At 39.5% G+C, this 17,311-nt stretch overlaps 1 protein-coding gene across 1 annotated transcript in view; it reads left to right on the forward strand.

The window, feature by feature from the left end:
• The window catches only part of DROSHA (drosha ribonuclease III), a 69,718-nt gene that overhangs the window by 403 nt on the left and 52,004 nt on the right, over positions 1 to 17,311 (forward strand). Inside the window, exons 2-10 of the mRNA XM_014872407.2 lie at positions 1,222 to 1,341; positions 2,460 to 3,320; positions 6,209 to 6,301; positions 7,198 to 7,429; positions 7,948 to 8,089; positions 10,473 to 10,627; positions 13,623 to 13,703; positions 15,407 to 15,493; positions 15,601 to 15,687. Of these exons, the coding sequence (XP_014727893.1) occupies positions 2,467 to 3,320; positions 6,209 to 6,301; positions 7,198 to 7,429; positions 7,948 to 8,089; positions 10,473 to 10,627; positions 13,623 to 13,703; positions 15,407 to 15,493; positions 15,601 to 15,687 (1,731 nt within the window). The 5' untranslated portion in view covers positions 1,222 to 1,341; positions 2,460 to 2,466. The remainder of the gene's footprint in view (positions 1 to 1,221; positions 1,342 to 2,459; positions 3,321 to 6,208; positions 6,302 to 7,197; positions 7,430 to 7,947; positions 8,090 to 10,472; positions 10,628 to 13,622; positions 13,704 to 15,406; positions 15,494 to 15,600; positions 15,688 to 17,311) is intronic.

Below are 17,311 nucleotides of genomic sequence, written 5' to 3' on the forward strand. Positions count from 1 at the left end.
TCATCCCAGAGCACATGGCACAGGACTATGTCCAAACGGCTCTTGAATATGTCCCGTGAAGGAGGGATTCCTCTCAGTGGAATCCGTTCAGAGCGCGGTAACCCGCACAGTAAAGTTCTTCCTCATGATCAGGTGGAACTTCCTGTGCATCAATTTCTGCCCATTCACTCTTGTCCTGCTGCACGGCACCGCCGAGAAGAGCCTGCATCCATGCTCTTATAGACAGACATCCGCTTACAGACATTGATGATGTCCCCTCTCAGTGCGCTCTTCTCCATGTGTCAGTGCCCTGTTGCTCTCAGCAGTGCATCTGCGGAGAGAGGCGAGTTTATTCGGGGACCAGTGATGCATTCGAATGCAATGGCTCCCGTCAGTGCAATAAAATTCCTCTTTAGGTGGCAGGGAAAGGGGAGTTTGCCCTTTTCTGTGTTTTCGAACTTACTTAACTTTAAATGAAAATTGGATGCGGCTTGCGTTTGCACCAGAGGGAGCTTTAAAATAATTTGAGCATGTAAAATAGTTTTGTGTATTTTTGAATCTTTTTTTCCAGTTGTGATTCTGTGTATTCTGAAGGACTGAAATTAAAGTAGTAGGACAAGAGCAGTTCTCTGGCATCAGGGAGATCTGAGAGCGGATAAGGAAGACCCGTTGTTTGAATGCTATTATGTGTTAGAAAGAAACAGTTAAAACACAAGACACTGTGGTACAGCCTGTTTAAATAAAATGCGTGTGTGAATGTTAGCAAAGTTCTGAAAGTCTCTTACACGCCTGAGGTGTGTAAAAGCACAGCAGAAGAACTAAAGCAAAATTACTTCAACATGTGATGGATTATAGTTAATAATGTCAAAAGGGTGCACTATTGCCAGACAAAATTGACGTTGACTTTTTTTGTTTGTTTGCTTGGGTTTCTTGTGGGTTTCTTGTGGTTTTTTGTTGGTTTGTTTTTTTTTTGTTGGTTTGTTTTTTTTTTTTTGAGAGAGCCTTTACAAAGTTGGAGGGTACAGGCTGACTGGGAGGAGCAAGTGGCTTTATATCATCGTGGTTGCTATTTCCTCAAAGCGTGGGATTCTCACTCACATTGGCCCTTGGTTGTTCTGGAGAGGGAATGACCACCACCAATTCCAGTGGCTTCTAAGCCCTGTGTGTGTGTAAGGAGGGTCCTCTTAATTCCTGCAATTTGATCTGAGTAATTTTCCCCTTTCTTTTCCTTTCTCCCTCCAGTTCACGAGAAGCTGTCTACTTTCTCTCAGCAAGAGCTACATCTTTTGCTGCACTGTCACCGGAATGCAGCTGAGCGCAGTGCTCTGAGCAGTCCAGGTTGGCCATGTTGCACTACAGCAGGTGGGAGAATATTCTGTGCATATACTTCAGCATCAGCAATGCCTCAGTGAAAGGGAGGCTTTGTTTCCTTTTTCAGGTGATCTTTCCAATTGCGTGTGTCTCCCCTTTCTTTCTCACTTCCCCGTATGGAAAACAGGATTTGACTTTTGGAGATGCTTAGATAATTTTTTCCTCTTTCCTTCCATTCCAGCCATAAATTTTTTACAGGTTTTTTCCCTTTTTTTTAGTTTTTGAAACTTAACACTGTAATTAAAGAATCAGTTTTAACTTTAGTGAAGCACAGTGCTTTCATTTATAAACGTTATGCCTTAAATACATGCCTAGTTTTGAGCAACACTTAAGCTTATTTGAAGAACTAATTTCTCAAGGGTAACAGGGCTGAAAAGGCAATTGAAGGATTTATTGGGAACTGTTTATTTTTTAATGAAAATTAAGGAATAGGACAGTCTACATGAAATTTTTTTCATAACCTCTAATATGTGTAACCTGTTTTTCCACAAAAATACACCTACCTCTCTTAAGATACTTTGAAGGGTCTGTTAAATTCAGTCCTTTAGTACTTTGGGGATTCAATAGTGAATGTAAATTGCTAGTATCTCATTTAAAATTTACATGATTTGTCGGGCCGGGTGGCATGCGATGAGGTAGGTGCTAGGTCATTCTGCCCGGAGTATAAATTTGTGTTCTAGAAAGAGCTCCTTCTTACACAACTTTGGATGCCCACTGCAGTTATTAATAATAAGTGATTCCTTTGGTGCAGGGTGTCGAAAGGGTTTATATAAAAGTGTCTAAGTACTAGTGGAGTTGCTTGTATCCTTGACCTGTCATCATAACAGTAGTTTGTTGAAATTACATTGCCCTAACTTGTAAAGCATGGTCCAGCTTGGGTTCTGGCTTAAAGACGGTAAGTGCTTTCATGGATTAGAGGCTTAAGGGAATCAAAAGTGACCTGCACTAAAGGTCTGAGGAGCACAAAGCTCCCAGTGAAAGTGGATATCATTTACTGCTTCTGTTAAAGGAAACTGCAGTTTCAGCACTTTAGGAGTAGTTCCTGCAGATGCATTGAGGACATCTTACAAAAATTGTGTGACACGGGAATTTTATTTTCCTCGATAAAGGTGAGCCATGTCTTTCCATTCTGGGCGAGGATGTCCCCGTGGCCAGGGGGGACCAGGAGCAAGAACTTCAACGCAGACCTACCGCCCCCAGAACCTCCGGCAGCTTCACCCGCAGCAGCCCTCCGTGCAGTACCAGTATGAGCAGCAAGCTGCTCCTCCAACAACCTACTCCAACCCTCCTCCAACCACCGGTTACATGCCTCCCAGGCCAGACTTTGTGCCCTATCCTCCTCCAGTGCCCCCTTCTACACAAAATCCCATCAGCCAGTGTCCCATGAGGCCGCCGTTTCCAAACCACCAGATGAGGCAGAGCTTCCCGGTGCCTCCATGTTTCCCTCCCACTCCTCCACCAGTGCCAAATCCCAGCAACACTCCCGTGCCAGGAACACCTGCTGGGCAAAGCACCTTTCCTTACATGATGCCTCCCCCCACGGTACCACACCCTCCCCCGCCTCCAGTCCTGCCACAGCAAGTCAGCTACCAGCCCGTGTACTCGGCGGGGTACTCGCAGCAGTCCTTCCCGCCGCCCGGCTTCAGCAGCTACCAGCACGGCTCCGGCTCCTTCCCCAGCAGCACTGCCAGCAGCAGCGCCAGCAGCAGCCACTTCCGGCACACGGGGCAGTACCAGGGAGACAAGTCCCAAAGTGACCGGCGCTCTCCGGACAGGAGCAAGCACTACGATGAACACCGGCACCGCGAGCACGGCCACATTCACGGCGACAGGCACCGCTCCGCTAACCACGGCGATCGTCGCGATCGCGGCCGCAGCCCGGACAGGAGGAGGCAGGAAAGCAGTCGGCACCGGACAGATTACGACAGAGGAAGGATATCACCTCATCACAGAAGTTATGAGAGAAACAGGTAACTGTTACCTGCCTGCAGGGGGAGAGATGTCATCATTGTCCCATAGTATGTATTTGCATCGATGCTCTTCCCTTGTCCTTGTTAGTCCCTGTTGCTCGGGAAGTAGCCAGGTCCCATGGAAAAAGTTACTGTTCAGACACCTTTCAGGTACACTGCTTTGCCTCACAGTTGTGAGCTGGCAGACTTGTTGCTTTCGTCCATGGAGATAGTTTTCAAGCAAGAGCTTATGTCCCACTGAGTGGATTGTTGAGTAGCGCTCAATATACTTACCTTAGAAATTTATGCACGTGTGGTAGGAAAATAGTGGTACTGTCAGACTAGAAAGTTGAATCTTACAAACAATTAAGCTGCAGCATTTTGAATTTCAAGATTTGAGTGCCAGGTGTTACTTTCAGAAAGCCTTGAATTTTAGAGAGCACTGACTTGGTGAGGTTTATAGTCTGATAGAGGCCCATAGCTAATACTTGTAGTAAGATATTTTATGAAAAGCATGTTATATTCAGGATGAAGACCTCAGCAAGCCAGCCTGATCTCAAGAGAGGACTGAGGTGAAAGTGAGCATGGGCCAGTTGTAGGCTTCACTGATGTCATTCAGATAAATGAATGTGTGCTGCTTATTTTGGGATTTATCATGAAGTGTCAGTCATGGACACAGATGACTTGGAAATTATGAGTTGACCCGTTGCAATTTTCTGTGTCATGTTTTAGAGCAAACCATCATCTTTCTCATGTCTTAGATTTGTTCTGTTTGTAGCTTTTCATTAGTGTCTAATGAACTTTGCCAAAGTATTCAAAGAGCTACTGGAAAGTTAAGTGTTTATCAGGGCTCCTGGATCACGTGCTCTTAATTTTAAAAGCTCAGATGTTTTTCATGCCACATATGGAACATGAATTTACTCATAAAGCCTGTGTAAGTGAAGGCCCTTTGATTTAAATACGCAGAGACTTAATTACAGAACCTGCATTCAAAAAAACAACCGGAGCCTCACACTCAGTAAGTTTTCTTTGATTTTCAAAAAAGGATTTTCCTAGAGCTGAAAGCAGCTGGCATCAAGTCACTGGCCTTTTCTGTATGACATGCTTGTGGAATTTTCTCCTTTTTTCTGCATAATTTCAAGCTTCAGTTTTAAGTTTTGAAAATGCATGTTTTCAGTTGCTTTATTCTGAAACACTTTTGGATTGCTGCTTTAGGCCAACAGCTTCCAGATCTACTTGATAATGTATCTACTTATTTTGATTTAGAACAGTTGGCCAGACTTGAGGTTGGCTTTTTTTGTGCAGCATCCATCTCCCAAGGAAATCAGGTGGTATAGAGTATACTCTCTCTGAAGACTGAACTCCATGCTTGAACAAGGCACCAACAAAGATAAATGGGGTTGGGGAGAAACAATAGACAATTTAGCTGAACTTTTTGATTTGTAAATTTTCATTCTGTTTCATATTACGTGCATGGAAACAAACATATATATATATACACGTTCATAAATTTTACTCATTCTGTTAATCCACCAAGCCACTTGAGGCACCTGTTTATAATTCCAAGTGTATCAGCAGACTAGAAGTTTTAACAGATGCACAATGGCTTGCTAGCTGTTAGCAGCAGAGTATAAAAGCTACCTGTGTGATCTTTCCTGCCTAATAAATGCAGAAATTTCATAGAATAATTTAAGTTGGAAAATGTCCTTAAGATCATCAAGTCCAAACTGTAACCTAATGCTGCCAACTCCACCACTTAATTGTGTCCCTAAGTGCCACATCTACATCTCTTTCAAGTGTCTTCAGGGATGATGATACCACCACTTTCCTGGGCAGCCTGTTCCAGTGCTTGATAACACTTTGGGTGAAGAAATTTTTCCCACTATCCAAATGAAATCTACCCTAGTGCAACTTGAGGCTGTTTCCTTGCATTCTGCCACTTGTTGCCTGGAAGAAGAGGCCAACCCCCACCTGGCTACCACCCCCTTTCAGGCAGTTGTAGAGAGCAATAAGATGTCCCCTGAGCCTCCTTTTCTCCAGGTGATACAACCCCAGCTCCCTCAGTTACTCTTCATAGGACTCACTCTCTAGATCCCTCACCATCTCTGTTTCCCTTCTCTGGACAGGCTTCAGCCTCTCCATGTCCTTGTAGTGAGGGGCCCAGAACTGAGCACAGGATTCGAGGAGCAGCCTCAGCAGTGCCGAGTACAGGGGACAATCGCTGCCCTGCTCCTGCTGGCCACACTGCTGCTCATACAGGCCAGGATGCCATTGGCCTTTCTGCCACTTGGGCACACACTGGCTCATGTTCAACTGCCTGTGACCATCATCCTTATTTGCTCTGCTGGACAGCTTTCTAGCCACTCTTCCCAAAGACTTCAGTTAATTTAAAGCTCAAGAAATGTGTTTGGGTTGCAAGATTCTTTATATGCATGTGCAAGCTTAGTCATAGTTTTAGCATTATGCAGATTGTATTTGTCTGCTTTTGTGTGTGCTTGAGGTCGCTGTAAGGGAGTGTTTGCCTCAAACACTTGAATGACTGCTTTTCCTTTCTTGAGGCATTTAGAATGGTTATATAGACAATAATCTTAGCCTTTGCCATTTGTAACAGGAGAGAGGAAAAATGGTAATAAGTTCCATGGGGAATTCATAGATGTCGCCTCTGTATGGTGTGAATTAACTCTTGTATTTAGATAGATGGCTTTGTGACAAAAGTGGAGGACATGGACATTTGACTGTCTTTTGCAAGTTTCTTGAAGGTCAGTGTTAAGAACATCTGGGTTTTTAGCAGTCAGCGTGTGGATGTCATTTTGCACAACATGCTCTCAGGCTGCTTTTGTGTTTCTTTCAGGTGTAGGATGTATGAAATGCCAGATTTCTCATTTAACTTATTTTTTTAACTTTTCAAGGGAACGGGAGAGGGAGAGGCATCGGCACCGTGACAGCAGAAGATCGCCATCACCGGACAGATCCTATAAAAAGGATTACAAGAGAGCAGGAAGGTAAGGCAGGCTGCGTGTGGTCTCTTGAGCATTTGAGGCTCTGTGCATCCACTCACATCAGGTTTTGTGTATGTTTATGAAACCCAGAAAAAATCATCTACTGATACATGCAAATACCAGTTATTTCAAGACCTTGTAGAGTTAAAAACAGGATTAATCTCTGAAGAGAAAGAGTTTCACTGCTGCATCTTAAAGACTTTCTTTTAAATCTTCCAGTCCGTAAAGTACCAAAATTATTTAAAGTTACTCTAGATTATCTCTTAGAGGCTTTTCTTATATTGCTTTTCCTTTCTGAATGCTGGATAGTTGAAAACATTGCAACATTATTGGTTTTGTAGGCAGAGGAGGTTTAAAATATAGTAGGTAGTTTCCTTACTCTTTTGAAAGCATTACTCTTGTGATGCACAAGAAATATCACACCTTGTGTTGTTCAGAGGCGTGTTAGAGTAACATAAGTGTAGGTTCCGTATAATTGTTTTAATAAAACTCAAGTTCTTTTGTCATACCAATAGTTTGTGGGCTGTGCTTTGTTACTTCTTACTGTAACTTCTAGTTGTGACTGATGTGACTTAGTTTTTACCAATGAGTTCCTAACTTAAAAATACAATTAAAAGAAATTCACCTAGAATGCAAGTAGGAATTTTAATTTAAAATGGCATGTATTTTAAAATTTTAATTCTTGAATATGACTTAAAATAAAAAGCACATCGAATTTTAGTCATTTTTATAGTAGTTCAAAACTACAAGTTACTTTTTATGGTGCAAGTTAAAAGCTGGAAAAGCAATTGGGATTTTGCTGCAATTTATATGATAGAATGACTTACTCATCTGAAGCAAACTGTTTTTAATTTTAAAGTAATAAAGAGAACTGCTTTTGTTTCCTTTCTCCCACTAAGCCGGTCTCCAAGCAGAGAGAGAAAGAGAACCCGATGGGAGGAGGACAGAGAAAGGTGGTCTGAGAACCAGAGCTCCAGTAAAGAGAAAAATTATACTGCTGTCAAAGACAAAGAATCAGAAGAGAATGCATCTGAAAAAAATGAAGAGGAAGATGAGGAATTGCTTAAGCCAGTCTGGGTTCGCTGTACCCATTCTGAAAGCTATTATTCCAATGACCCTATGGATCAAGTGGTATGTCAGTGAGAACTCTAAAATTACTACAGACAGTCCTTTATAACATGAACCTTTCAGCAGGATAATAATTTTGTGGCATTTAATTATCTTTTCCTAATCATCTCAGTCTTTTAACCCTGTTGGGGATCTTCTCTGTTTTCATCAGTTCCTTCTGTCTGTTAGCATTCAGATAAGCAGTACATGGAAGAGTCGTCTTTATTTTTGTCTCCAGGAGGGAAAGATCTATTTTTTCCTATTTACATTGTGTTTAACTTGTGAGCAAAGATGCCTGAAGCATTGTATATTCCTGCAAACTTGGAGAAGTGCTAATCTAGCAAGTGAAATAATTTCTCTTCTAGTTCACCTGGTGAAGCAATGTAATGATATGCTAAAGCCTTATTAGGTATTCCCATGTTTCACTGAAACTTTTTCACTTCTTGGTTTTTTAATGAAATGCTGGTAGATGTTGAGTTCTTGTGCGATTTTAACACTGTCCTTTTTTTTTTTCTCTCTTGTTGTAATTTATTTATTAACAGGGTGACTCTACTGTGGTAGGAACAAGCAAGCTCCGGGATCTGTATGAAAGGTTTGATGAGGAGTTAGGAAAGCGACAGGCAAAGGCCAAAGCAGCCAGGCCACCATGGGAGCCACCAAAAACCAAGCTGGATGAAGATTTAGGTAGGCTGAAATGATGAAAAACCTGTGAAATGAAATAATCTGTAGTTAACCTCTTTTGGCAGTTGTGTGTATTTAATAATGTATGCATTTTTTAAATCCCTCCTTGGTGTTTCATATGCATGGGAGTTTTACTGTAGCTCTTGATGGAAGTAGAGCTAGATTCTTTACCCAGAAAGCCTAGGGGGGAATGGAGAGTATCCAGCACTACTAAATGCTATTTTCTTTCCTGGCATAAAACACTCTGAGCATGATCAGATAGTCCAGAGAATGGCACATGAGAGGCTTTGAGGAGCTACTGGTCTTCTATTTCTCAAGAGCAAGCAAGAGCAGTGGTAATAGCACTGTAAAAGCAAACATCTGAGTTTTTTTCAGTATAGTATTTTTGATGTGCAACTCTGCTTAGTATGATCAGACATCTGCAAAAGTATCAGTTTTCATAACATACATTATCTGCATTATCTTGTCCCACCCATATGGATCTTCTGACAGTGAAATACATCCAGCAGCATCAAACACTGCGGAAATACTGGTTAAAAAGCAGAGCAGAGGTTTTTACAGCAATTTGTCTACTCAGAAGTCAATGAAAGCTATTTTTCTTGGTTTGTTTTGTGAAAACTGTTGTTCTTTTCGTATTTCCGGCATTTCAGTGTTTCATAGTGTGTTTTTTTAGTCAGTTGCTTTAGTTCAAGAAATTTATAGACGTATCATAGTAATTTAGATATTCTGTTGGGCTTGCTTTTTAGCTATTGCTTCATGTTGTCCAGGTGAGCTGCTTCAAACTCTCAGGTCTCATCTTAGTAAAACATTAATAAGTTGCATATCAAAAATTCCATATCTGAAATACAGGCATAATGACATGGCTACATGCTGATGGTATGAAAGGATGAAGTGAAGAGGAAAGAAAAAAATAAATACAGATGAAAGAAAATGTGCACTCACTTTTGTAAAGGAGTTCTTCACATTTTCTGAACAGTGAATTTGCAAGTACTTAAACTCCTTCAAGAATCATTAGTGAAGTTAACTGTAGGGCTTTTTAGGAGGTGTTTTTTCATGTGGATGAATCAAGGACACAACTGCTACACTCAGCATGCCTGTGTAAAGCTCTCATTCCCTAGATCTCTGAGGAAGAAAGCCTGCTGCTCCAGGCTAAAATATGATAGGGCCAAGGGCAAGTTCTGCATTTTCTTTTTCCACTCTTTTTGGAGAACCCAAAGACTCTATGTCTTCACTGTTCCCCTGGGCTGACTTGGTGTCCGTGCCAGCTTCTCCTACAGCCATGTAGTGTCTAGTAGTTTGTCTTATTTTGTACTTCAGTAAAGGCTGTCTCTGTTCTGGCTTGTGTTAGCAGCAATCTTGTGTTGCAGTGGGGTAGCAGTGCATTCCAGGAGCACTTTAGATCATGAAAACCTAAAGATGGAATAAATTTTTTACTGAGGTACTGGGACTGGTTGTCCAGACAAGTTATTGATGTTCTGTCCCTAGCAGTGTTCAAAGCCTGGATGGGGCACTTAGCAACCTAGTCTGTTCTCCATGGAACTGGATAGTCTTTAAGGCTCCTGCCAACTCAAACCATTCTGTGGTTCTATGATCTCAATATGTTACATCGAAAAGTTCTGTGTTAGTCTTTTGAAACTCCAGCTTACTCTCACAGGTTCCATGCATATTTTGCACCTGAAAATAGACTCAGTATTAATCAAGTGTATATCAGAGAACTTTTGAAACTTAAGTCTTTGTGAATATTTGTAGGAATACACGTGCACACTTTGCGAGGAAACTATTTCAGCTGAGCATAGGTGGCCTATGTAAACCATATGTTCCAAGGAGATATATTAATAACACCTTATGCCAAATTATGAGCTATCTAAAAATACATCTTGATTTAAAAAAAAGAGGGAAACATTTTCCTAGTGATGTTCTCTCATTTTCTCTCCTTTTTCTCTCAACTAAGGGGAGTCTTGCATTCAGTAAAAATGTATACTTTAAAGGCATAGTTTCACGGTATTTGAAAGCACTGTCAGTATAGGACTATATTTTCTCTTAAGTCAAAACTTAAAAAATGGAAGAAATATTGCATTTTATTCCAAGAATGAAATTAGCATTACTTGCATACTACTCTATGTCTTGGCTGTGAAGACATTTATTTAAATTGGAGCTGAGTATATCTGTGGAAATGAGTGACTAAAATTACGTGCATAAGAAAGGAAGTTACTCCACAGTACCACAGGAGATTAGAGGTATTGAGATCAAGGTTTTTGTGGTTTGTTTGTTTTGGGTTTTTTTTGATATTAAGTCCAGACATTAGTTCTTAGAGAGTGCGTTGCTATGGAGAAGAGAGCATGTGGAAGTGTTTTTCAGCCATCTTTATTTCTTCTGTGTGAATCAGAGAGCTCCAGTGAGTCAGAGTGTGACTCTGAAGATGACAGCAGCTGCTCCAGCAGTTCAGATTCGGATGTTATTGACGTCATTGCAGAAATTAAGCGTAAAAAAGCACACCCTGATCGTCTCCACGAGGAATTGTGGTACAATGATCCAGGACAGGTAGGGTGTGAGGGAAAAGTACTGGGTGTCCTAAGGTCATGGAATAAATTGAAAGTTTTGCCTTGTCAAACATGCAGAGTGACTTCTATTTCAAAATGCTTTTTTTACCCCTGTTTTCCCTTTTCTCTCTCATCTTCTTCAAAGCACTTCACTTTTGATTTCAAGAGTATGGTTCCAGCTAATTAATCCTGGGGATTATTCAATTGGAATCATGTCTGACAGCGTTAATAAAAATGGAATGCTAACAATGTGCTAATGCTGTCCTTTTAGCCCTGAGATAAAGGTAAACAACTGAATTATGTGGTGGAGAAAAGGCAATATGTTTACATCCTTTACAAATTTTTCACCTTAAGCTCTCAGCTCATAATGATAAATAACGTTTTAAATATGCAGTTAATGCTTCTAATTTCTTGTCTAATGTTTCTTTTGTAATTGCATGGAGATTGTGGTTCTCATTAAATGTAATTGCTGAGCTCATGAAGTGCTGTTTTGCATGTACACATTGCACAGAATACTAGTTTTTGTTTGCAAATTCACTATCTTCATCTTTCTTAAATATTTTACAATCTATTCTCTCATTTCAAGTGGCACCTCAGTAAATTTATTTTTCTGTCACTTTGTGTGATGTATGAGTTTAGCATGCAACAAATCATAAAGTGAAGAGATACTGGAATGCATATTGCCTTTGTGGTAATTCAAAAGTCTGTTGAATATTCTATTACAGATTCATATTTATGCTTCTAGTTTAAAAAAAAAATGAGCATAGCTAGCTGCTTTTATTTGTATGGAAAACAAAATTAGTGAACTGTTTAGATATTTAACACAAAAAATTATGTAGCTCTTGGGCACACTTCAAAGTAATGTTCTATGAAGAATATTAATGAAAAAAAAGTGAAATAACTGTAGAAGGAATAGATTCTGGAATGCTTGGTGTATGAGTTTCCTGCTGAAAAATGTTCTTTACCAAAAACTTTCTTGAGACCGACTCTTCATCTTTCTTGAAAAGTCTAAAATCAATCATGGTGAGCCTGTCAGTGCTGTACTACTCCTATGTAGATTTTATTTGAAAAGGTTTGAAGATTTTTAGGTATTTATCTGGTGTGTCAGAATGCTTTCCTGTCAATAAATAAAACAGGAATGATTGCCACACACTCTGACATGTACAAGTACACCACTTGACATGGAACTAGATTTGTAGGATGGATCTTCCCAACCCTTCAATCTGAGAAGTTTGTTTGTTAATTTGGATAATCTCCAGCAGTTTACAGTTGCCAGAAAATAAATAGTTAAATTCAATGCCACCACGGTGGCTTCTGCCTTATAAATGTGATCTACTTGTTTGTGTTGCTCTGTTGGTCAGAGAAGGCATTGCCTGTGTAAATTTGTGATCTCTCACCATCATTTTCCCATCAATTCATGATTGCTCTCCTGCATTTTTTTCTACGAGCAGTGTTGTTAGGGCCAAGATAGGTGTGTATCTCATTGCTTCTCAAGTCTTGGGCTTTACGGGAGCTTCATTCATATCTCTCTCAGTTTTGGTCTGTGCAATTCATATAACAGAGGCAGTATTTGTGCTGAACAGTACTAAGAATTAAGGATGAGATTTTCAAAAATACGTAATGATTATTTAAATAGCCTCAGTAGATGCTTAGTTTTGGAGCACTGATGAGCAATTAGCTGTTGGCTGCTTTTTTAACTCTCTTCTGTCTTGCTGCCAATGAGAAAGTATGCTTCTAGCTATGAGCATGACTCTTTCTTTGAACCCGTTCTTTACTCGAGGGTCTCAGAGTATGGAAAAAACTGTGTGAACAACAGGCTGTCACATTATTTCATTGTTAAGATTGTGACTAAGTTTCCAGAGGAGTAGGGAAGTGCCCTGCTTCTTATGTTCCTTTGCACGTACGTGTATTATGCCAGCCTGAAGAAACTGCAGTTAACATCAAAACTAAAAGGCTGCATCCCTATCCCAGCTGCCTAATGCTGACATTTACAGTGGTGTAGTGATTCTTGCTTGCTGTGGTATCTTCGCATTATATCTAACATGTGATAATGCCATTTAGTCCCACCGTGGATGCTGTTTATTTTTTCAGACTGCTTGTAATAGCATGGAAAGTTCTGATCGTTTTTCTATTGCATTGCAAATTTATTGTTTGTTTGTTTGGGTTTCTTTTCATAAGTCTAAAATAATTTTAACTTCTTGGATTCAAACTTTGATTAAAAACTAGTGTTGGGAGTTTAATTTGTTTCTCTGGTTTGTTTCTGAGCTTCTTTTGTTGGATTTCTGCAGTGAGCATAATGTAAGAGCAGAAACCTTAAGGCTGTTGCAGCAGCTGATAGTCTGCATTGATCTTTCCCATAAAAATGAAAAGAAAGACACCAGCTTTATGATGTATGCACTGGCCCTTTTTGGTATAGGCACTTGATGCACCCGTACAGAATATTCAAATGGGTATTTTTTCCTCTTTTATCTTATTTGGTGATCTGTTCATGGGATGGATTTGAAGTGTTCCCATCAGTTCTTTAAAGCATCAAGTAAAATCTTTGAATGACCTGCATTTTAGAGGATAGCCTTGTTCCATGGCAGAGGGCTTAGTTCAGGATGGGTTTTCAGTCAGAGAAGTCAGTGGAGAACTGTTTGAATATGAAGAATTCAGCATGTAAATATGTATGTTTAGGACCTGAATTTTGTTTTAGACCGTCAGCATGCTGTTTGTGTGCGTAAGTAATGGAAAAAAGGTTTACTATAACAGGGTGGTACAATTCTCCTGAGAGTGTTTTTCCATCTTGTGCTTCTGAAACAGTGATGAAGTTCTAATGTTGCTGTGTAGTTTTCTTACGTTAGCCTACAGTATTTTCAGTTTTATTGGCTTAAGAACATCCACTTAATCTAAGCATGACAGGCTTTTAGAAGCATCAGCACTCAGGGCATTAAAACCAACATACTTTTCCAAAACCACTTTTCAGTAAAACCAGAATCCTATTTTGTTTTTGACAGATGAATGATGGACCTTTGTGCAAGTGCAGTGCTAAAGCCCGGCGAACAGGAATAAGACATGGCATTTATCCCGGCGAAGAGGTATTAGTAATTCTAAGGATTGCAATTATGAATACAAATTTGCAGCTGTAAATTCCTGCTTGGGTTGATTTGAGGGGGTTTTCCCATAATTTACAGGCCAAGTAAAAAAACCTCTTTTGAAACTTCTAATCACTTAGTTACGTAACCTCGTATTTAAAATACAATACTTGTAATGAAATCAGTCTGAAAACTATAGAAAACTTTTGCCTGTGTTTGCTTAGTTTTAGGTTTGTTTGGTATATCATGATTGTGTTAATAGAAAAAAACTTGTGATCAAAGATCTGCTATCTTCAAGTGGATGAATATGTTGTGAGGTGCTCACTTTGTGAAGTGATTGCTTTTAAAAAAAAGTAAATAGTAATTCTGCTGCTGAAAAAAGCAGAAGGCTTGTCAGGAGGCATTCTTGCCTTTTGTAGGCTTTTCAATTTATTTTCATATTTTTCTTGAAAAATTTTATTTTTCAGTTGGCTTTTTTATATTCACTGAAACAATTGTTTATTTCTCTGCAGTTAAGGAGTTACAAATGTTTCTGTGAATTATTTGAGTTCAGAAAATTTGCTTTGGTCTGTAGCTTACTATAAAATTTTCTCCAGTTCAGGATCTGTTCCTCCCCATGTTGCATCTAGGGTTCTTCTTGCAGAAAAGGGAGAAAATTTAGGAGGAGGAAACTACTATATATAAAACTTGCTGCATGAAGGCAGCTGCTCCCTGGAATAATGCCATCTGAGAATCCCACGTTTCACAAAATCTTGGATATAATACATTTCACGGCGTCCTTTAGGTGAAACTGACTTTCAACTGAATTTTCAACTATCTTGATGCAGCTGCCTTGTCGCAGCTGTAAAATAATAAGCTGAGAAGCTTTTTTTGGGGGCTGAAGAGCCAACGAAATCACCCTACTTGTTGCATAAGTTTTGCAAAGTGGCCAAAGCAATATAGCTGTCTTGCCACTGCCACAGGCCAGCTTTTATTCTGCAGTTCAGAATAGTTCCCTGCTCCCTGCAGTGGTTTTATTTCTCCCACTGTATTCCAAATGGGGTGGTGGCAGCCTCTGAACTGCAGCAAGTTGTATGTAGGGCATATGAAAAATTGGCTTTGACTGGTTGTTGAGGAGCTTAGGTCTTTATACAGGACTGCTTCAGAACAAGCTGGAGGGAAACATGAAATCGCAGATATCTGTCTGCCTTTGGACTTCAGTAAAGCATTACAACCTGGCAGATAGAGTGGGATTGTCAGAGCTACCTCTGTAGTGATGGAAAAATCCCTTCTCTTCAAGCCTCAGATATGCCCCAAGCAGATGAGCTGATACCTATCTTGATAATGTACCTTGAGATCTCCTGTGATGTCCAGGCTTCTCTTTGTAAGCTTTTGAAATGTGTTTCCTGAAACAAATTTGTATATGAGAGGAAATCAGTCTGGAACATAAACAGCTAACTGTTGTGTGTAAGAGAGATGGAGAGTTAAATGGAAAATGAAAAAAAATCACTTTTTTTTGCTTTTGAGTAGCTTTAAAAATATTTCTTGAAGTCAAAATGGAGATAAGGCCACACTTTCCTCCTTCCCAGAATGCTTAATTATGACTACCTGCTTTTATTTAATTTTTCCTAATGCATATTTCATGGCTATTAGAAATGCTTTATTCTCTCTTTTAATCTAAATTTGCCTTGACTCTACACATAATTCTACTTATCTCTTTCTTTAAGCCCATTAAACCATGTCGCCCCATGACCAACAATGCTGGAAGACTGTACCACTACCGAATTACTGTGTCACCTCCCACAAATTTCTTAGTAAGTACTTTATAAACAATTCGAACTAGGACTCTGAGTTTGTTTTCAGCGACAAAAGTTGTACTGCTCCTTGCTTACTCCGTGGTGCTTTTGTTTGCTTTTTTAAGACAGACAGACCTACTGTTATTGAGTATGATGACCATGAATATATCTTTGAAGGGTTCTCCATGTTTGCACATGCCCCACTAACAAACGTAAGTATGGTCATTACTACATACTTTAGGTTTCATACAGAGGATTTGTTTAGAAGGTGCTCATTCTTCCCTGAAGCTTCTAACTTCTTTAAAACAGCAATACATGTATGCTACAAACATCTTACCAGTACTGGGGACAGGGGAAGGATGTTTGTGCTAGTGATTCTCAGGTTTTGTCTTGACTGATGGTGGTAAGCAGCATCTTTGAACTGTGACTGAAGCTGTGATATACATTGAAGTAATGTTTCTATGTATTTCACAGTTTGGAAGTGAATTAAAAGTCTTGTTGAGAAGTCAGTGAGAGTGGAGTTCAGCCTCTGGCATGGCAATGGGAAGCACTGCTGCCCAGTAACATTAACTCAGCCTCACACTTCAAGGCAAATTTATCTCAAGGCTTCACATTTTCACTTTGCAAATGAGTAATAAGGAGAAGTTTTGTTTTACTCATATTAAATAATATGGACATCCCCTTATCTTTTCAATTTTTGTGTCTATTTTGTGACAGGAAGGCAGAGAGTTATGGAAATCTTCAATATACAGACAACAAGGAAAACTCTTCTTTGATACGAGTAGTTAGTGAAGCTATTAAGCTTACTGTGAAGTACATGTTTACATGTGCTTCCAGATAGGGGGAAGTGATCAGCTGCAAATGATTCTTTTTTACAGAGTTGAATATAAAGCCACCCTGTGGTGCCAGTTCCTGTTACTAAAAGATACAAACCCCTTTGGAAGGAATCTCTTGATGTCATTAGATGATTTTTGGCACACAACATAAAAGCTGCTCTTTGAGGGACACTTTGGAACATATTTGATAAAATGGAGGTAGCAAAAGGTAGTAAAAATAGAGATCTGAACACCAACATTCTTGCATTAAACAAATTTCTGTAGTATGAAATCTTAAGTTTGCATGATTAGGGTTATTACTGAGTTACTGCTGTTATTAGTGAGTAATAACTGAGCAGCTCAAGTATTAGGGAAAATGGTTAGCACAGTCATAGAAAAAATTATTTTCATGTTATAAATACCAAACCAATTTTAAAGTACCAACCACGTGCTCCTTTAGTGTGTATTTGCTTGTGTACGTGGAACTCCAGTTCATGGAGATCTTAGATATTGTCATTTCTCTGAAATATTCAAAATCTAGTTTAAATTATATGCTAGAAAGTAAGTAAACAATCTCTGTGCATTTTTAAAGCCTCACTGATTTAAGTGTGACAGGTTTTCATCTGCTCAGGTTCTAAATAGTATATTTAGCTTCCAAGGTTTTGGGAGGGATTTGTATTTACATTTAATATTGTATCAAATTTTAAGAAATGCAGTTTTGCTTGTTTGTTTGGTCCAGCTTCTTAATTTATAATGCAGATATCAATAGATTTTTGTAGTCAAAATAGTCAGATGTTTGACAGTGGGCTGTAAGAAGATGCAATCAGAATATTGCACCTCTGCTATGTACATTGATTTCATTGCAACCCCAGTGCTATTCAGATATTTATTTGTGTGCTTATAAATGTAAAATAACCTTGGGTTGCTTCACTTTCACAGATCATGGAATTGTTCTAACATTCTTTCAGGCTTTTGAGGCCAGTGAGTAGTAAAATTGGGTAAGAGCTGTAGATGTGTAAGT

The sequence above is a fragment of the Sturnus vulgaris genome, chromosome 1 (assembly GCF_052056855.1).
Source record: "Sturnus vulgaris isolate bStuVul1 chromosome 1, bStuVul1.hap1, whole genome shotgun sequence".
NCBI classification, from domain to species: Eukaryota; Metazoa; Chordata; class Aves; order Passeriformes; family Sturnidae; genus Sturnus; species Sturnus vulgaris.